The following is a 22,991-nucleotide window of genomic DNA, read 5'->3' as shown; positions in this document are numbered from 1 at the left end:
TGGTTGTGTGTTTGGCCACGAAAGCACAAGGTCAGGATTTGCTAAATCAATAAATAATTTTTCATGACATGTAATATAGCTTCAGGAAGGCTGTGTTTATGGTTGAAAGGCTGCTTCAGTTCTTTTGCTTTATATAACCACACCAAGAATAGAAAAAGCTTTGCTTTGGACCAAGACCATGCGGGAGGGGGGGGTAACGTCAGTTGACAGCTTATGGAAATAAATGGCCCATACATTTTTCTCATGCCTTCTACTCCACTGTTATCTGACACAGCTTGTCTTATAGCTAATCCATATGTTTGTAACTTGTCAATATATAGACCAGTGAGCCCAATTTGACCTCCAATCTTACGAATAGAACTCACAACGGAACAAATGTAAAAACATTAATTATGTTTATATTGAGTAAAAGAAAACAAACAAATCAGAAAAGCTACCACTGATGTTAGCAGTAGACATTACTGGCTGATACTAACAACATAACAGAATCAAAATACACCAAAATGTGGGTGTATGTAGTACTATACAAAATAAAGGCTTACTGGCGGGACCATAAAGCAAAAATCTTGATACATACTATGTTGTTATATTAAATAAGTATACTTAGAGTAATCGTACATAAATACTAAGAACAGATCCTGAAAGAGGTATTTTTGCTATATAAAACTTAACCAAAAACAGAAAATCACCAAAAAATTATATTTGATCCTTTCCGTTTCCCTTAACATGTACCTATTGTGAGTTTTTATTTTAATGTCATAACTCTCAAAAAAGATTGATTTAGGCTTAAAAGGGTTATTTAATTGTAAACTAAAATAGTGTTTTAAGTTATGTCGTTCTGACTATTTATGTAGTATACAGCAAATATTGAACAAATTCTAACAACCTACGAGCAATAGTCTACTTATTCAGTAAAGGCAATACACTGCATATTATAGCGTTACAAAACCAATCACGTATTTCATAGTGTTCATTTTAAATTATAAAAATCACTTCCGTATAAAGTTTGTTAAGAGTTGTTGTTATACATTTTAGTGTTCTTAAAGAAGATTTCTAACTAGTTTAAAAAGGACACAAATCCCAATACTTAAACCTCCCTGATATTCGATCCCTTAAAATTCTAGGGACGCTAGTACCACATAATTAGATGAAGCCATATTCATCACGTCGCTTACAGCATCATAAAGTTCCAGAGCATAGAGTAAAAAGATTATACAGCGTCATCAAACATACAGCAACCTACCTGACCTTGGCTACATTATTTCACTCTTCTTTATATTCTGTAAGTAAGTCTATTCAAACATGAACAAACTAAATATACATTTACGAAGCAGCTGTGTTCCACTGTCACTAGTAAGAACATTAACGAACAAAGCAATTTTCCTTCGACCAACTAAAAACGAGACACAGTTGTTGTAGTCTGAGGAAAAAAATTTGAAACGTGCCAAGGTATCAAGCAATGGATTATGATAGTCAGAGAAGAGTACATAGCTATCAAATGATTTGAACTTCTCGATGCTATCTTACCATAAGAAAATTTATTATAACAATTTGATTAAGAAATTTACTGTATTTCAAAGTAAACATATTTGATACAAGCAAATATCTCCATCAATCATCTTGGATTCTCTAAACAACATCCACCACGAGGTAACATAACATCGTTAACAACGGATATATATATATATATATATATATAAATTATAAATAAATTATATATATATATATATATATATATATATATATATATATATATATATATATATATACATACACACACACACATATAAAATTTCAATAAACATTGAATCACAAAAAGTAGTTGCTCCACCGGGAGTCGAACCCGGATCTCTCACTTGCCGGATGAATGTGCTACCATTACACCACAGAGCGGTCACTTTTTCCGATTCAATTATTTTGTATTTGGCCGTATCTGTCACATATGCGTTTAAATAAGCAAACTAACATATGATCGGAAGACCAAATACCTGTCAAACGACTTTTATTTACATTAAATTGAATAAATGGCAATAGCTTTATTTAATTTCAATAAACATTGAATCACAAAAAGTACTTGCTCCGCCGGGAGTCGAACCCGGATCTCTCACTTGCCGGGTGAATGTGCTACCATTATACCACAGAGCGCTCACTTTTTCCGGTTCAATTATTTTGTATTTGGCCGTATCTGTCACATATGCGTTTAAATGAGCAAACTAACATATGATCGGAAGACCAAATAATTGAATCGGAAAAAGTGAGCGCTCTGTGGTGTAATGGTAGCATATTCACCCGGCAAGTGAGAGATCCGTGTTCGACTCCCGGCGGAGCAAGTACCTTTAGTGATTCAATGTTTATTGAAATTAAATAAGGCTATTGCCATTTATGCAATTATATATATATATATATATATATATATATATATATATATATATATATATATATTCACTATTTCTGACCTACCATTTCAAACATTGTGGAATACAGTTACTGAAACTTGGAAGTATATCTCAAGTAGCGCTTCTAACCAGACTATATTCCTTAGAAATATCACACTATAAGCAATGTAAATCTGACGCTATATTTGAAATTGCGCGTCCGAAAAATTACACTATGACGTTTGTAGCAACTACCTGAGCGTTGAGAGAGGATCTTAAAAAAACATTATGGTTGCCTGTAAAGTCGGTTTTACGGGCGAAGATTTTACGTGACAACGTCTTTTTCTCGGTAGAATATTTATTGATATGAATATTATTAAATTGCACAATAGGAACAAGGAATTGAATGAAAATAAGAATTGCACAAATTTTAACTATAGAAATATATTTTGTTTACTAAAACATTGTACATAATTTGAAATTAATTAAAATTTGTTATTGTAAATGGTAAAGTTGAATAAAACATTTACTAAAATTGGAATTTGAAATTCTTGCTAAACACAATTAAATTCTAACTTCGCGCGTGGTGATTGGTCGGTTTAGTTCGTTTGTTTGGTCGCACTGTTATGACAGGTTAGAGGTTATAATTTGTTATTTTAAATGTTTGACTAGCAATACGCGCTGTTTCTTCTCAATCGACTGAATTACGATTGATTGCAGAGTGATTTAAACTAATAATTTACTTAACACTATCAACATTTGTCAATAGTATGACATAACCTATAAACTCAGTTTCTCAACTTTTGTGTCAATCTAACAATTAATCAATCAATCATAGTTTACGATAATGAAATATCAGTGTACAATTATTTACCTTTATTGTTGTAGTTGTTGTAAATGACGAATCTAAGCACTCCACATTTTCACGAATAAACATAGTTATCTGCTTTATCCCGTGCGGCGGACCCACAGTTTTCTGCTTTATCCCGTGCGGATCCCGTGCGGCGGACCCACTGGACGGGCATCGTAACGTTACCGGGCGTTACACTTTTTCATGAGTGACTCCGAGCCGCAACCTAATTTAAGACGTTGTCACGTCAAATATATGCCTAATGGCCACTGGCATGATGCTCACAATGAAATAATCAGCAACTGGACGGCTGTGTCCGTGTCATTAGGAATACTGGTGAAAAAACACAACTATTATATATGGTAACATTATAACATCAACCGACACTATGAGTTACATTTACTATTCGTAAAATACATTTTATAGTAGTATGTATTTAACACTGGAAAAATTAACTTTTTGGAGATACCATGTAGTGTAAGAAGTTTTATCAAAATAGTAAAGGAGAGTCCCATATTAAATACCAGCTTAGTTATTTCACCTATATTACGCAATACTGCAGTTAGCCTATATTAAAAAAAACACATGCAGTTAACTTAAAAAAAAATTAAGACAATCATAGATTTTTCAAGCAAACCACAGCTTTCAACATGTAACATTATCCACTACTGATGGAAAGTATGCTGTCACGACACTAGTAGTTTGTGGTGGTCGTAAAAGTGTTGTAAAGAAGACAAATTAGAAAGGAGATAACGATAATCATACTTAATATCGCCCTTCGTGATTGGGGCAAACTTATTCGCGTGACATTTCTTAGTGACCTTCCGTGAAGAAGCGCAATCTCATCTTTCCATCGATCGTAGCGATGCTTTGTATGCTTTGTGCCAGACATTGTTTACAGGCCTGTCATAACTTTGAAATATGGATGGTATAAGAATGTGGGCTACGAGGTACGGCAAGCCTGCGTGCAAACCATCGCGTGAGACACTAGTTTATCCTACTCACTTTGTTTTGTAATCGATCCGCCGAAATCGACTTAATGTTATGTCTCATTTAGAAGTTGTAATTAGAAAATTGATTCAAAGCAATTTCCTTTGATGCAGTTCGTGGATACTAATCAGCAACAAACTTCACACTTCGTTTAAATAATGATCAATACCACCACAAAGTTTTCAATAGCCGTAGAGCATGCGCGGCGCCTGCCAAACAGAGGGGAGCGGACCGTACCAAATTCAAACATCTTTGCATGCATCAATTCATTTTCGTCTGCTAGCCCCAGTTGTTTATTAACAAGTGGCGCGAAATTAAATTACGCGTGACGGTTGTTTGTGTTTTCGTGAAATCGTTGGATAGTAATATATTGTTGCTGTGTTTTCAGTCAAACAAATTGATGTAATTTTGATGAAAATAGTTCTCATAGCTATAAGTTAGTGTTTGGATATGTTAGTAAAGTACGATTATAACCAAAGTCATTTGTATAACTGTGATATAGGAATGTAAGGTTAATTTTTGTGAATTGAACAATTTCTTCATCAATATTATGCACACAGTTATTAGATTCGTTTAAATATTATAATGTTATAACTGTTATTTAATATACTATAGATTTATGTAAAATGAGTTTTGGGAGGGCAGTAAAATTTAAGTTTTTGTTGTAAGGGCAGAATGTTTCCCAGCATTTTATTTCAGTTATTACTTCTACAATAAAATTCCACAAAGGAATGGAAATTTTAATAATTAAAATATGAGTGTTAGTTCAAATGACAGCCTGGGGTTCCATGCCCGCATGACCAGACTTGAACTTAAATTAAAGCAAAGGTAAGCAAACTCTATGTAAATAAGTTTCTTCTGTACAAATGTGAAATATTTTAGTAAATTATTATTATACTGTCTTACAGGCTTAACATATATAAGAAATTAATTACCATTAAAGAGATTTCACAATATCATAACATAACTTACATTATAAATAACTCGACATTTCTGATCATTAAATTATTTTCAAAATTTAAAAATATAGATATGTTTAAGTTTTAAAATAAATCAGTAATATCTGACTTTTCAATTTTATTACAGTGAATATTGGCTTTGAAAAATTTAAGAACTTACACTGTCATGTTAGAATTGCAGCAAGGAGAGTTTTATTATATTGAATTTAAACTAAGATGACATTTTTTGTACTGCCACCTTTAACTCAATAATTTACAAAATAAACTTTTAATCATAACTGATTAGGCTATTTGTTTTTATTCATTAACATAATTTATTGCAACTGTATATAGAAAAGGAAAATTAAATAAAATGATGACAAAAATAGCCTACAGACATTTTATATGTGTTGTTATTCATCAAATTGGAGAGTTCACAACCAAAATATTCTTAATTGGAATTATGTTTACCAATAGCAGACTTTTCAATTTTAATGAAGTAACCCACAAATATCCATAAGTTTTCATTCACTGATAACTGTCACCAACAACGTTTAGTGTATTATCAAGTTTCATCTTGAGTTGTATATCACCACCAAAAAATTATTATTAGATTATTGATTTCCTTTTACTACTCATTAGAAATAATGTAACCAACTTATAAATGAAAACTAATGGCTGAAGAATGTATTAAGTTAAATATAGTTACTTCGCCTGCTACTTAATTTTCATTTTACTTCATTTACTTCACTTACTTCATTTTCTCGAGTCGAGACTAATATGCCTTTGCCAAATACACAACAGGGGTTTCCGTAGTATGCACGATGTGGTGCTGCGGCTGTTCTTTATGTGCACTAAAGGGACTATAAGAAAAATTATCATTTTATAGAAAGTTACACCTTATTATACCAGTAACTGTCAACGATTATTGCGATATAGTTTATTTAAAATAAACTTAATTCTGTATTGATATATTCTTTATTTGAATCAGTTACTGTACAACATGAAAATGTATTGATGTTAAACTATGAATTGAAGATTTTTTCATCAACCACTTATCTAAATTGCAGCTCTACTGTAAAAAATACTTTCCAACAGATAAGTTACTCGCGTACTTACTTGATAGTGCATCCAGTTGATCTGAGTGATGTTGGACATTTTAAAATGGCTTATCGGACATTCTTCTTTCAGCTTAGGGCAGTTGAGAGATGGTAGGGAGCATGGTGGGACCCTGATTAGCTTTATCAAAAAATTGTTTTCAAACTATAAAAACAGTTTTTAAAATGATACAACTTTTAAATGGATATGAATCTCTTTGGTTCTTTAATTAATTGGATTTCAATGTGCAGAGTTTAAAAAATGTTTTAACCAGCACATTTAGGCTTTATTCATAACTTTTTAGCCTATGGGAAACAGCAAACCTATTTTTGTGTCTGGTGTTGTGTGTATAAGTGTTAATATTACGTTGTGTGGAATATTATATAAACAGATACTTCAAAAATGTGAAGGCTTGGCACTGTTAAAATTCTCATATTAAAAAAAAATCTGTACAATGCCCGTCTGGGTATGTCCATGTAAAACAGACAAAAATATTAAATAATATTTTTATGAAATAACCTAGGTATTGAAAGTTTTTTTTTTGTTCTTTTCTATTCATCTTTCGTCTTTTTTTGTTGTTCCATCCCACATAACACATCAAAGCCAATACTTTCACCAACCACCCCCAGACAAATCATACTTAAACGCACCACCCGTACCCGCAGAATCTAAAAAAAAAAAAATAATCATTTTATTATAACCAACTCCTACAAACCCATAAAAACAAACATAACCCACAATAAACCCACCTACAATCCGCAACTAACCTATAACTTCTTAATTACATACAATTCGACAACCCCGAACCCCTAAACAAATCAAACATCAAACCACAACAAACGTAGGACATGAAACAAGACTCATACCTCAATTCAACCCCCAACATCCCTCAACCCATTATCAACACCTCCAACGCACCGGCCCATCAAACAAAATAACCCCCCGCACGTAGCCCCTTCAAAATCTGGTCCATTAACCCCCACCCACCACCCCTAATTAACACCGACGACCAGCAACGCTAGGGGAGTACCCAAACCAACAAGTTTAATACCCAAACAGGCACACAACCACATAACACCCAAAACCCCATCACTAGCACATTAAACAAACCAAACCACCACAAAGTACTTGAAAAACGTCCACCCCCCACCACGTATCTAAACACAAAGCCCATACACCGTCCATAAATTCACGCCCAAAAAAGAACAAGACCTACAAAAGACTAACGGGGGGGGGGGGGGGGGGGGGGGGGGGGGGGGGGGGGGGGCTATAGAATGGGACCCTCAACTAGTCGACCGAAAATATAAAATTCACCACAGTGGACCCCTGCACATCCCAAAAACATTACCCCCACCACCCCACACACCCAGGAATGCCAACTACCAACCCCCTAATCCAAAAATAAGATACTAGCAAAAACCAGATCAACACCATCCATGAAAATTAGTCGACACCCGACGTACCAAAACACTCAATCCCACACAAGTCCGATTCGCGGAGGGGGGGGGGTTTTTCCCCAATCCTCCATGGTCGCACTCACAACCACCACACACCATAAAAAAAAAACCTCTTTTTTCTTTCCCAACCAAGAATACCACCACACTACCCCACCAACCACAAAATCCGAAAAACCACAGCCCAAAGAACCCAAAACAATCCCCAAGAGCACCAACAAACAAAAAAAAAAACTTAAAAGCAAAGCACCTAGCACGACCTACCTAACACCAAAAAACCCACCACTCCCAACCCCCACAAGAAATTCCCACCTCACCCAAGTAAACAAATAAACTCAGCACTACGAGAAACTAGACCAGACTTCTGCACAGAAAGATATCTCCTAAACACACCAGCATCATAATCACACCACAAAATTAGTTTCCATGTCACCATCAAAGAAAACTACCTAACACCGATTTTCTTTATTCTTTCCAAAAGATAAAGATTATCTGAGCAATGTTGGCAGCATTAGCTTTTTAAGGAAAAATTTTATTTTTTGTTGGTATTTTTGTGTTTAGTTAACTCCTGTTAGCAAGTTCATGATGCTGTTTGTAAGCCTCACATCTTCAATTTATAACTGATTATACATTAATCTAAGAAGGTGGCCAGTACCAAAGAAGCCATCTTAGAAACAAAAGCTCACTAAAAATATGCTTTTTTACATTTAGGTTAAGAATTGATCTGTCTATTAGAGATATGTTTTAAACCTTACTTCATGTAACCGTGAGTTTTAACAAATTACAGATTATTCAAGTTTAACTTATGTAATATCACAACCAAATAACAATAATAAACAGATTCTATTAAGAAAAACAATTAGAGTATGGTACTATTTTTTTATAATTTTTAAATTTGTTCATTTGCAGAATTTTATATTAGTTTTTCTGTAACGTGAGTTACTGTAAAGATATATATTCATAGCACTTTAAACATTGTTTATATATTGGAGTTAATACTAATACAAAACAAGCTCTTAACATAGTTAACCCCAAAACAATTAAATAATTATGGTAATATTTATATTGTATTGTCGAATAAATGAGCCCTGTTTTAATTGTTCAAACATACTTCTAAATTATAAGTGTAACATAGAGTTACCGAAATTTGTTCCAATATTTTGGGTCTGATCTTATGAATTTTTAATAAATAATAAAACTTGCATTTAACTTAGATAAAAGCTTATTATAAATCTTTTTATTCAGGAAATAATAATTGGTTTTTAGACCCACGTTAAGTAGGGGAGACCGGGGCAACTATTGGACTGGCACATTGGACAATGCCTTTTTATAAGCTAGAGGGAAATTTTTGTCTCCTTCAATTTCCCCATTTTTGGTATGCCTGAGACGGTCACATTTCACTGTGGAAATTTGGTTTTATTGTGCACATCTTCTTAAGTAATTGAGTTCATATTTTAGTGTTTTTTTACCCCAAAATGAAAGTGATTTTTGCATATTCACAAACATATCTCTTTCACTAAGTATTATCCTGGAAACAATTGGTGTCTATTATTTGAAATTGTTTAGTTTAATCTGACTATGCAATGAATTCATTCATTTTGAGGGTTATGTCACTTCCTTTCTGTAATCTCAATTTTATATCTAACCTTACCTCAGGGGCAGTTTTGGACAAAAGTAAGGGCACAATTGGACAAAACATTATTTTATGTTGGTCATTGCTACATTACTGTTTATTTTGTTTTTCCAGGTTAAAGATGGTTAGAAGTAATATAAAGAAAACAGACAGGGCTAATATTTTCTGAAAAAATCTATAGTAGCGGCATTAAATGACTATAGAACTGGTATCTAACCCGATCCATTAAGAGAAGCTTGCCCGAGAGCCCATAGGGCTTAAAAAGTCGACCCTACATTTTCAGACTCAACAAAGTAAAGCAAAAGGAAGTCAACACTGAAATATCCCTTATAGCGAATACCTAACAATGGTAATGGAGTTTTGATGAGCTTAACCATGAGGATCTGTCAATGAGCCCTGTGGGCAATGAAAAATGTACACTTTATTCAAGCGTTGAAGATGAGCAAACCAGCAGTAAAAGAGGTTACTATAGAAGATATGCCCCTCTGTTTATAACACTAAATACTCCACAAAGAAAGTATCTTACACCTGAACAAGAACAAAAAATTGCAGACATTGCATTGAAAGGTCCAAATGAACTATGGCCTACACTTAAATGATGCCCAGAGGGAATTAGCCGTTCAAATATGCCTAGGCTTTGAATCTCGATTCAACGCATACCTGCAAATGGCTACTACATACAAGGCTTATCAGGAGAAGAATGGCTAAACCATTTTATGAAGAGACATCAAGACTTTCACTTCGCCAAGTCAGAAAGACTATCTGTCCAGGAACACTACTTTAATAAACACAACGTGGGAACGATATTTGACACCTCTAGAAGCTTGTTCGCAAAAGTAGAAGTTCCATCCGTCAAGAATTTTTAAATTTAGACGAGAGATGGTGATAAGTCCTGTGCTGGAGGCCGCCAAAAGTGATTGCAGCAAGGAACAAAACAGGTGGGCCAATCGTATCAGGAGAGAGGGGGGAGGCAATAACTTTCCTGTGCCAGTCATATGCGCCGATGGGACTTACTTGCCAACCAATTACATTTTCTCTCTCCTTCTCCTTTCCCACTCTTTTCTCCCTCCTCCTTCCCTCCTTGCTCTCTTCTTCCCCCTTTCCCCTCCTCCTCCCTTCTCCCTCCCCTCATCCATTTCCCCCTTTTCTCTCTCTTCCCATCCTTTCCTTCCCTTTCCCTCCCATTTTCCCTTCCTTCCCTTCTTCCTCCTTCCCTCTCTCCTCCCTTCCCCTCCTTCTTCCCCCTCTCCACCTCCTTTCCCCTTCCCCCTCCCCCCTTTGCCTCTCTCCTCCTCTCCCTTCTTCTCCCTCAGAAAACGCCCAAACTTTGCCTACCCATGATTGGGCAACCTGTAGGAAGCAAAGCTCTTTATTCTGATTCTGGTTGATGACAGCAGCTCTCTTTTTAGAGACAGCTTAAACATATCCAAAAAGGCCACAAAATGTTTCTAAAGAAAACCCCGTGGTTTTAACCCTGATAATCATGAGTCCCACATTGGCTTGGATGTGGTGATGTCCAGCAGAGATGCAGCATACATATGGATCACTAGCCATCCACACACAACGCACAAAATTCAGCCCGCTGGATGTAGCCGTTTTTGAGTCCTTTACTTTTCGTTTAAAAGGCGCTTACGTTCGGAATTCAATCTCTCTATCCAACATTCCTTGTCATACGATTACAATTCGAGAAATTGCTCAGCTTACTTGCTAAAACCATTTTGTTGAATCTTTCAACTGCAACTAACATCAAAAGTGATTTCGTAACTGGAATCTATATCCACTCTGCCGCAGTGTGCACTGACAATGATTTCAAGGTGCCAGTGTGACTGACCGGTTATGTCATCGCAAGTAGAAGAAACCAAACAAACCATAATCCCAGTGCCTGGTACGTCATGTGCTTTTCCGTTATGAAAATACCAAAGCTCTGACGACCCACAAGGCTCACCATCATCAAACAAGCCAACTATTGACCCGATATGTCCTGGCCCATCACGGCCACAACCAGGTAAAATGTTAAAAAGACCTACGACAGTGACGCTTACTCCAGAGGAATGTCATGCCTATACCCCAAATACGTTCCTAAGGGAAAGAAGGCGAGCCGAAAAAAAAGGTCGTTCGCGAATTCTGACTGATACTCCAAGAGAAATAATGCTCTTGTAAGCAGATTAAAAGAAAAGAACATAAGAAAATTTGGTTGAAAAAAGAAACAAGAGAGGGCATAAAAAAGAAAGTAAGAAGAAAAAAACTGAGGGGCCTGTAGAAAGCTGTATCAAGATGACTTCCTCTAGTCAACCGAAGATAGATGACAAATAAAAACTAGACGATGAGGTGCCTAGTCCTGAAGACTTTTCTGAGGATGAAAAGAACTGTTTGATACCTTCCTGATAAAAACTATGCCACAAATGACTTCAACTGGCAAAGTTTTGCTTCTAAGAAGGCCATCTACCTCTTTATTGGCCAAATAGATGAGCATTGACTGATGGTTTCAGTGTGAAATTTCTCGAAAAAGACCAATAACTCTTACAAGATTTTTACTTCCCAGAAAATGTTAAGTCACTTTTGGTCGAAACCAAAGACATCGATTCAAGCTGCGACAACCAGATATAATTGGATGGGACATCCAGAGCACAAACTGCTTTGGTGTTCAAGGAAAATTTTGACTACTTTTAATTCAAATAGTTTTTTACGTGTGACGTCCTGTTTTATTTCATTATAAAGTTTGTATAGTTATGTTTAACTTAAATATAGATGATGTGTGAACTATAAAATATATTTTTTATGTCCAATTTAAACCAATTTTTAGCCTGTCCAATTGTGCCCCAAAAAAAATCATTTTGTCCCCCAAAACTGCCCCGACGGTGCAAATATGGACAAAATGTAGAGGTTTATAAAAAAAAAAATAATCACATAAAAGGGTGCTCCAAATTATCTAGAAAATTGTTGTGGGGTTCTAGAAGACCAACTAAAACACAAGGGCAAAAAACTAAAATGTTTTAACTAACAGTTTTCATAATTAGAAAAATGCATAATGTGAAACATGAAATTACGTCCATAGTGCCCCCGTCCTCCTACACACCAAAATGTTGTAACGTGAGGTTACCTCTTCAACCTAGAAGTGATTCTCGAGGTAACCTTTGTCTTTTATTTTGGTTACTAAGTATTCCCAAAATGTACATTCTGGGTAGTTTAAGGTAGAGGTAAGATTTAATATTTAATCCTAAAAAATTAATCTGTAATATTTTAAGATTAAGAAAAAATCTTCAAAACTTTTCTACTAAGCAAAAAATATATAAGTGCCTGTTAATGACCCAATTGTTTCCTTCGACAAGTTAGTGGTAACAGTAAATAAATTATTCCTATATATAATCTGGTGTAACAGTGATACTCTGACTCTTTCGATGAAGAATCATCCGTTCCGAGTGTTTCTAAGTGAACTAATTAAAGAAAAGAAAGCATCAAAATTGAACTTTCAATGAAAAAAGATGACTCTTTGGTTACATTTAATTATGTTGCTATTTGCCAAAGTGGTAATTGACAAGTTTGGAGACATTGAAGTAATGTGTTTGAAAAAGTGATAATAACTGTTTTATGACATTCAAACCAATCGAAAATGATGTTACATTTCGGTCAAACTTGGACCAAATTTTGAGTGTTCTCTAGGCTCTTCCAGAAATTAAAATAAAGGGAAGATATTATATTATTTTAAAAACAAAATAAAATATCAGAGAAAAGTAAAAATGTTTACTACACAGACTGTCTAATAGTTTTAAAAAGCGTTAGTGAAGATTCTTTATATATTCAAAACATGTAAAAATGTAGTCCTATACATTACCATAAAGTTTATTTGATCTATCTTTTTATTCTTTTCATAGTTGTGTAAATAAGAAAAATACAAACTGGAAGTTATAGAACACGCCTAAAGCAAAAAATATGTTGTTTTTAGAAATAAAATAAATACTTGTTTTTCCCACTGGTAAAAAGTATGTATTATTTTTACAATTAAAAAACAAATATTTAATTATGATGCCAAACCTAAAAAAAATAATATAAGTGAAAACTGATAACTAAAGTAGTTATTGAACACAAATTCAATATATAACATTGCCACAGAAATAACAAAAAAAACAAAAATTTAAAAAATTTTTCTACAAATAAAAAATGTCCTTAGAAAAGAGACACAATGTAACATGATTACTGTAACGTGATTACTGAGTCAATTAGATCAATAAGTATTATTTATTAAAATTATGTTTTTCAGTTCTTATTGTTGTAAGATTGTCACAGTTATAAACTTAACAAACTCTGAGCCAATCTTAAGTGCCTAATAAATTAAGAAAATTAAAACCATTTAGGACAAAATTGGTTCATGTTAAAGTTTTGCTTTCAAATCTATGACTCCTTTTTGTGTAACATGATTTACCCGAAACTAGAGAATTATTATTAAACCATTAATTATTAGTCCCTCAGGAAGTTGAATCCTGCCATTGTTTATTATAATTCGTGCTTAATACTGCAAGCTATTGTTTGCCTTTAACAATATTAGCTTTAAAAAAATAAAATGTTTTCAACGAAAACAAAAAACAACTTAGGACCCATTGTTGAATGTAACGGTGAGTTATAACCATGGACATGCCCCGTCTGAGGTGGCACTTAAAAGACACGTCCGAGGCAGGGCCGTGCGCAGAATTTTATTTAGGGGGGAGGGTTCTATACTTATTTTATGAAATAAAAAGAAGAAGAAACTTAAATAAGTAGTAGATTAAAAATTAATACGTATGGAAAATGAGTTTATTATAAAATTGTAAAACTACATACTTTTAATACATTTGTAACTCATTCTTTAAACAAAGTAAAAACTTTTTCAAATAAAAACATATGTGACTACTCTTTCAATAAGTTGATGCGTCGAGGTACAGAAAAAAATTCATCTAATACTGAGTTCACATCTACTTCAATGTCTCGATGAATGTTCAGTGATGCCAATCCGTTCAATTGATTTTCACTCATGGTAGAACGCAAATAATTTTTCAACCTGCGTAATGTTGAGAAAGAGCGTTCGTTTGTCGAAGTTGTTACTGGTAGTACAGCCATTACCCTCAAGATTTTATGGACATTAGGAAAAGCATCCTCATTGCAGACATCAAGAGCATCGAGAGAACTCAGAATTAAACTGATATATGGAAACAATATGATATATCCCAATCTTCAAGGGGGGGTTTGAACCCCCAAAACCCCCCCCCCCCCATGCGCACGGGCCTGGTCCGAGGGCTTTCTTCTGCCAAAGAAAAATTTGGTTTAGTTTTGATTAATTTGCATCCCACAATATGCTATAACATATATAGAGTAGGAGATATGTGACTCGAGAAAGCAGTGGTACAGGCAGATTTCACTAAGACCAAGTTGAATCAGTGCTTGATAGACAAATGAACCTGTGAATGTAGAGACACCTGAAACTTTTAATAATGCAAAGCTGGATAGCTCAATGACATTTACAAATTCCTCTTTAAAATCTACGTTTCGGTCTATTTCTTTATTTGAATCCTGATGCAGCTTCGAGGATGACTATCAGTATCAGTAAGTTAGTAAGGAAATAGATACTTTGAGTGTTGTGTCATTTGCTAGTTTTTATCGTGAACATGTTTTTGTCTGCAGGTGAATATCATCAAAATGTTGGAAATTTCAAATTTGTTTAGTCCAATCAAAAGTAAACAATGATTATATGAAATATGAAAAGATAAAAATCCCACACCTCTTATTACAGCAGAAAGATTGAAACGTATATATTTTCAGTTACAAATGAAAGCAATCTTAAATTTTGTATTAAGTATCTGCTACAAGAAACCATTTACTTTAGTCTAGCAAAAATTGTATTTTTATAAATTTGTATTTTTTTTAGTCCATCTCTCTCTTTTAAATCTAATAAAATATGACTAGTTTAAAAATAGAATTAATAGTAAATATTACCAAAACTCATTACAAATATTTTCAAACATTGGTTGAATTCAAATTGTGGCTTAACAAGCATTCTAGTATATTTGGGTGCTGGCCTGCCACAAATGATATGAATACTAAGGGCACTGCAGTTCAAAAATGTTCTATGACTTGTAAAAGAATGCATTAAACAATACATGTTAACAAAACTGAAGCATAAATCTTTAACAAGTAACTCTTTTGTAAACCGAAAACCTTTTCGTCCAAATTTTAAATTGAAATAATTAGAAATACAATAGATTTAAATAGACCTTCCAGTTCTATGGGAAGAAGTTGGCAGATTTTGTTACAGTTGAAATATTATTAGTCTTCTTGTTATGGGATTTACAAGTAATCGATATTTTGAGAACCATTTGAGATACAAAAATATTAATAACACAAATTATAGGAAATGTCATAAACATTCTATAAACTTTTTCTATTGTTTCTCTAAGTTCATAAATAATAGAGTTTAATACAAAATCTACCAGAAAAATTACAGATAGTTTTTTCTTATGAATGCATAAATAATGCAACATATGTATTGCCAATAGAACAAGAAAATAACAACATACATGTTATTTTCCTTATTATTCTTACCACTGGTAATGATATAGCAAGTAGAATTTAAAAGTTCCTTTCAAAGAAATCAAATGACATGCGTCTATGTGGATTTTAATGAAATTACAACTTTTTTAGTTTTACATTTGCTGAATAAGTGTTATTTCAATGTAGAACATTTTTATGTATCTAAAACTAACCCTTCTTTTCAATGTGGAATATTCTCAGATATTCTATAACCAGCTAAATTCATCTAAATTTATACAAGGTGAGGATGTCCACCCGTGTGGTGCGTATAGCTGTCATACTAACTAACTTTCAAACTTTTTCTTTCCCATTTCCCCCTTATTCTATCCCACAGAATTGAAAGAAATTACTTTCAACTCAGTAAAATGTTCTACAAAGGCCTAACTTAGGGGATTGAGGTCCTTTTTGGGGAATTTTCAAGTGTAAACATAAGTTTTGTGATACATAAATTTAAAAGTCTATTATAATATGAACACTTAAAACGCAAAAATATCTTCATTGCATTTTTAAAATGTTTTAAAGCGTAAAACTAAAAATTCTAAATTTGTATTCCACTTCATAAAATTTTAAAAATTATTTGTAAATTGAGTCAAAATAAAAATATTTTCTAAACATGTATTTAGCTTTACAGCTCTGAATATAGTCTAAACTGTTAATGATTTTACTAGTTTTCAAATTGTGTTATTTACTAAACATTAAACCTTGCAACTTCCAGCTGACTGAATACATAAGATAATGGATTCACTGTATATTACATACATAATTGTGTTTTTTGGTTACAAAAAGTCAAAATAGAAAACATTAAAAAAAAGATTTATTTTGATATAAAATTTATTGTACGTTGGTTATTATTTGAGAATTTTTGAGTTTAAAACATTTTTTTACTGTTAAAGTTTGAGAAATTTGTAAAATGCAATGAAAACACATTTTTAATTAAAGAATAGCTTAATAATAAGCTTGGGGTGATTATGTTCTGTATTTAGTTATGCTTATAATGTACATATATATGGTATATATTTCCTTCACGATTGCAAATGTAAATGTTTCATCCTCTACCGTGACTACGCATAATGTTAGCAATTTGCCGCTGACTTAATCTTCTGACAATAAACATATAAACTAATTAAACATACTGAATGGCAAACGGAATTGCAAGTTAAAAAATAATAAAGTAAATTGTTTCTTAACATATTGATTGAACATCAATCAAATTTCAATAAAATTTTTTATGAAAGCACATTACATTATTTAATTTTATTCACTCAGAAATTGAAAATTATTGAAAACTAACATACTGCACAACTAAATTTTTATATTTAACAAATTTACATCAACATAAATAAGAATAAGAAAACATTTATTCCTCCATTAGTTTAGAATTAAACTAATATAGACATTTGCCTGGAATTACTAGCCATAATATTAAATACCTATGGCTAGCACAACAACTAACTTAACTAATTATTTATATATTTACGTTATTTAAGTTGATAATTGTCAACTTAAAAACTTGCGGTTCTCACTGTAGTGTTCTTAATTTAGTTAGATGTGATAAATTACAACTTCTCTTTTCTTGACAAAACACATACCTAACACAAAATTCAAACAAAATTGAAAATACAAGAAATAATAAAGTTACTTAATTGTAGGCCTAATAAAATTATGAAAATGAATTATTAAAACAATAATACAATCCAAAATCAGTTTGGTTTATCTCAGTTCAGTTTTAGTTTTGTTTCAATGTTTATTTTCTGACCATCTATTTTATACAACCTTACTGTAAACACATCTTAGCCACACTCCTATAGATCTTAAAAATTCCACTATTAATGTTCTCTACTGAGGGCACAATAGTGATATGTGATGACACTCATTTTATCAGATATTTAGTTGCTTAGCCAAAGTGTTAAACTCTTTAATTGGTGGATTATTCGTTAAGGAGACAAATCAATCTCTTTTTATTGCTGAGGGAAAAATGTGGCACCTTATTTTGTCATCTCTGCTTTTACGGAGCTCAAAAACTCTTTGCACATTCCATCATCCCCGCAGTAAATCTTCATGAATGAATAGCATACCATCAATCTTTGGTATAACTTTTGAGATACCTTAGTTCTGTGTTTTTTTTTTAAATTATTACCTCTTTTAAGTAGGCTTATTAAATAACCAAAAGGCTAATTTTTCAAAACAAATTCAATATATTGTCTTCTTTTTTTATCCAATTATCAAGAATATTTTATTTTGTAGTTCAAATTAAAAAATGCTGTCTTGTTTTTTTTTTTTTTTTAATATTTCTGCCAACCCATTTTTGTCAGAAATTTCAAAAATGTTCAAGAGTTTTGACGTTTTCTGTCATGGATAATTACTGTAATTGATTAGAAAATATGTGAGTTAGGGCTCGAATTTGAAATTGATTAAGTTGTCAAAAGAATAGTTTCTAGCTGTGGGTATTTTGTGTACCTCAGTTTTAATAGTACAAAAGGTTTTCTTCAAACATCTATTTATCAATACAATGGAATTTCTCAACAACAAAGTTGAGAATTACATAGGATAGAACCACATTGTCTTTGAAGTTTTCTTTCAGACCCCTACCAAGATTAAAGCTAAACTGCAATGCTTTGTTAAGATAGCTATCCCTATTTTTTGCTGACGAATTGTATTATAGCAAGTAAAATTAATTTGTAGTTACATCAATGACAATTCTAATAGATTGCTCTCACAGAGTACATCACATCATTGTCACATAACAGGCTTCACCAAGGTTCAATGCACAACTGTCAAACTTATTTCATTATTGACAGATAGAATGACAGACAACCATACATCAAAGATATGTATACATGCTCTAGCAAACAAAAGAGACATTTTGTCAGCCTACCGAGTGATGCTAGCTTTAATGATGCTTAACCAAATTCCATGGTTGGAGTTCTATGCAACATCATAGAACTCATTCTTGTGTATATAGAAGTTTCATAAAAAGTGTCAAGTTTACAAATAATATTTCCTGACGTATCTTATCACATGATACATTAAAATTTTTATTTATTAAACTGGGCTTCATATCAGAATTTATATAATGCAAAGTGTTGAATGTGTTGTGATAAGCAACATGTGTTAACAATGTCATATGTTAAAATCTCTTAAGAATATACTGAGTTTGTTTTTTTGTTCTCCTCCGTAGACTAATGGTTATAGTCTCGGCTCTCTAACTGAGAGATCACGGGTTCAAATCCCAGGGAGGGCCAATAATGTATAGATATGAAACAGTGTGTGTGTACTTTGAAAATAAACCATTGTACATCGAAACCTACATAGCTGGAGCTGAGGCTTAAAAGAGAAAAAGAAGAAGAAAAAGAGAGTTTGTTTACAAATTGATTTATTCTGCTATTTTGTAGTTGCCATCGTGGTTACCAATTAGACCAATTTAAAAATATCTGCTAACGCCCAGCCAAATCTCATGGAGTAACATGCACCATAGTGGAATTCAGTGTTCCTCATATGGAAATTAAGCTTCATGCAGAATTTCAAGTCTGTAAATCCGTTTATTTCTGAGATATCGTACTGACAGATACACAGACAGAAATTAAAAATGTTCCAGCCCCACAAGTGACAGGCTTTGCTAACGCTAAGCCAAATCACAAGTTCTAATAGATTGCTCTTACAGTCAAACGTGTAAGAATAAGTAGGCCCATATACTTTTCAGGTTTATCCAAAGTTGTCATCTGTCTTTATATTGAATAATACACTAAAATAATCAAGACAAGTAAATTAATTAAGGGAACTGTTTGTGGCACATTCAAAAGGTTAAGGAGGCATATTAGATAACTTTTAAAGGCCCTCCTTCCCTTCTGTTGCATATCAAGCAATTAAGTTGAAGTAATACTTCTTTGACTGAAAGTTTAGGATGTCTTCATTTCAGGTGACATATCAACATTTTTTTAGTCTTCTTTTACATTTCAATATTTTATTATCATCTATAAATAAATGATGTTATTTTTGTAAAAAATCAGTTGTTTAATGTGTTTAAGGCCCCATTGAATTACTGAAATGTTTCTTTTGGTCATACCTTTTCCAATACAGAGTAAATTTTCAAAGTTCTTCTCGTTGTATAGTATTAGAATCTGGACTTACATTTTTTAATGGCTCTTTCGTGATATGCTGTGGTTTGTAGCAACTGGTCTAATGGAGAATTTGTCAAATTTAATACAAATATTTATTATTTGTATTTTATAAATATTGAGTTACTTCTACTTCATCACCCCAAACATGAGGTGGCCTAAGTGCTGTAACACATAATATTCTGAATTCTCTTCATTTTTTTACCAAGTTTTAAATGCTGCTAGATACACCTGCGTAATAAAGATCTTTTCTCAGCAGTGTAGAACTACACAATATGTCAGCAGTGTATCTTTACAGTAATCTCTTGAAGATGGTGTTTAAACACCAGAGAGCGATCTTGCATAAATCTCAAGTACTATGAAATTTGTTATGAGCTAAAGGGACATCATAAAATTTATTTTCCTTCCACAGGTAAGTAGCCCATGAAGACAGATAGGAAAAGGGCAAAAGGAAACTAGCCTTACCTATATATAAATAGTATAATTTTTACCTTAACATTTCTTTACAAACAATAATAACTTCTTAATAACTAAAAATATAGTTTAAGTTAAAACAAAATGTGTAATACTTATTTAATATGTGTTTTTATTATTGTTCAAGACATTTTTCTGTGGTCTGAAAATCTTATAGAGAAATACTTGGAATACACCGGGAATTTTAATTTTAGGTGTCAGTATACTCCCTGTTTCTTTACTATTATACCAGTTGATGCCTCAAAACAGCCAGGTACTACGGCAAGCCAGCTGTAGGAGTGTGTGTGTGTAATGGTAAAGGTACCATGGCTCTCGAAACAAAGTACAGTGGCATTCTCCTGGACATCCATTTGATTGCCTACATGTAAGTGACACAAGTTTTACTGTAATCAGTTTTGGTTATTAGACGTGTACGAAGAAAACCGGAAGAACTAGGAAAGAATTCCTTTAAATACTTTTTAGTTGCTCTTTACCCTCTCATTTTCGATAAAGGAGAAAAAATACATAGAACTTTTTCATGAAAAAATGTGCTAATATACTCTTAATATGTTATAGACACATGTGTTTTCCCAAAACTAAATTTTGGCAGGCTGCAATGTGAATCCTTGATTTTGGCAGCATTTTTGCAACAAGCAGAATGGCTGCTTGACAGCTGTGCATCCAATTCCATTTGGATTATTGGTACTGGGTGATCTGTGGTGGGTTGGGATAATGTTGTTGAAATTTTGTGATGATGTGTAACAGTAGGTAGATTAACACCAGCCAATGACAATTAAGTTAGTCAGCTGTGTTTCAGTCAGGTGACTGTACTTATGGGAGTTTGCCTGGGTTGACTGTAAGTAGGGAATATCCTTAGTGGGATTTTTGTTTTTGTTTGTGTGTGTATAGCTAAATGTAATAAGAATTACACGAACGATTTTACCAGCATATATTTCTATATTTTCCAATCATAGATTGTATTCTATTAACCATAAATTGCTAATTTTTATTTCTTCACTATTTTCAGTGAAGATGAGCGCCTTAATTTGGAAGAGAAGTTCAATACTTTACTCAGGAACAGCAAGACAGAGTAAGTATTTCATAGATACTAACACTTAATTTGAGTCAGATCTGATACTAATAAAATAATTAGAACATTACAATAATAAAGGTGTGGCTTTAACACTATTAAGCTCTTATTTGCAAAATAGGTCTCATTTTGTAGTTTTTAGGAAAAGAAGTATCTTGCTTTGAGCCTGTAATTAGTAGAGTGCCACAAGGTTCTGTTTTGGGACCTTTGTTTGTTGTTTTTAGTGGTGGTCAATGATTTGAGTGCAAATGTTCCTGCTAATTTTGTTCTTTATGCTGATGACACCACTATGTTTACTAGGAATAAAAATTACAAAAAGCTTTTAGAAGACTGTAAGTTAAATCAGAATGTAGTAGAGGACTAGATTTCTGCAAATAACTTAATTTTAAATAAAGCTACTGTGTTATTTAGTCTTAGAGAAGCTTCTAATGCGTAAAAAGCAGAACTGTATCCTAAACTTTTGGGCCTAACTTTTGATTCAATGTTAAACTAGCACTAACACATAATTACTGGTAAAAACAAACTCAGTTAAATTATATATGCAATCAAACGTTTATGTGGTGAATTAGAACAGGTTTCTCTCACAAAAGCATATTATGGGCTCTTCCATTGGCATTTAAGCTATGGATTAATCGCTTGGGGGTCATCTTCACATGCAAAAGAAGTTCTTATTATACAATAGAGATCTATCAGAATATGGCAGAAGTAAACCAGTTTCATTTTCGTAGAGAAATTGTATCATATCGTACAAGTTTAATTTGATTTTCTTTGTTTACTCTGCAGTCTTTGCTTTACCTTAGAACCAATTAGGATCAAATAAGTCATAGGAAAGATATCCATAGCTACAACACAAGATCTTGTACTAGTATTAATCTGCCTCAGGTTATACTGGTTAAGATTGACAATAGCCCCGTGAGAATAGCTATTAGGTTATGTAATAAGTTACTATTAGAGATAAGACAACTTATTGATAAGGATTTTAAGTAAACTTAATAATTACCTCTGTAAAAGATCATTTTATTCTGTGGAAGAATTTATTGACAAAGCTTGGACTATGAGTGACTTAGTGTTGTTATGCTCTGGTATAATAATAACTGTGATGTGCCAATGTATTTGTATGAAATATTTATTTGTCCATCAGAGTGTTTACACATATTATTTACACACTGTATGATGAAGGTATAAGTACTTTAAAATATTTATTTTGTTCCACACAAAATTTGCATAGTAATAATATTTAATATAGTGGAGTCCCGCTAATCCGAACACGTGTAATCGGAACGCCGATTAATCCGAACAGGTCCAAGAGGAATTATTTCTAACGATAATGAACAGTTATAGGAACTAATTACTTAAAAAATGAAAATGGGTGCATCATTTCATACATAAACAAAGAAAACTTTAATTAAATAGACATACAGTATTTTATTAAGACAA

At 32.8% G+C, this 22,991-nt stretch overlaps 1 protein-coding gene across 1 annotated transcript in view; it reads left to right on the top strand.

The window, feature by feature from the left end:
• Positions 1-4,457: 4,457 nt before the first annotated feature.
• LOC124375011 overlaps positions 4,458-22,991 on the top strand; it is a 23,746-nt gene continuing 5,212 nt past the window's right edge. Inside the window, exons 1-2 of the mRNA XM_046833147.1 lie at positions 4,458-5,043; positions 21,492-21,554. Of these exons, the coding sequence (XP_046689103.1) occupies positions 4,970-5,043; positions 21,492-21,554 (137 nt within the window). The 5' untranslated portion in view covers positions 4,458-4,969. The remainder of the gene's footprint in view (positions 5,044-21,491; positions 21,555-22,991) is intronic.

This window comes from Homalodisca vitripennis, chromosome 1 (assembly GCF_021130785.1).
Source record: "Homalodisca vitripennis isolate AUS2020 chromosome 1, UT_GWSS_2.1, whole genome shotgun sequence".
Classification (NCBI taxonomy): domain Eukaryota; kingdom Metazoa; phylum Arthropoda; class Insecta; order Hemiptera; family Cicadellidae; genus Homalodisca; species Homalodisca vitripennis.
Note: the sequence above shows the minus strand (reverse complement) of the source record. Positions and strands in the feature narration are given on the sequence as shown.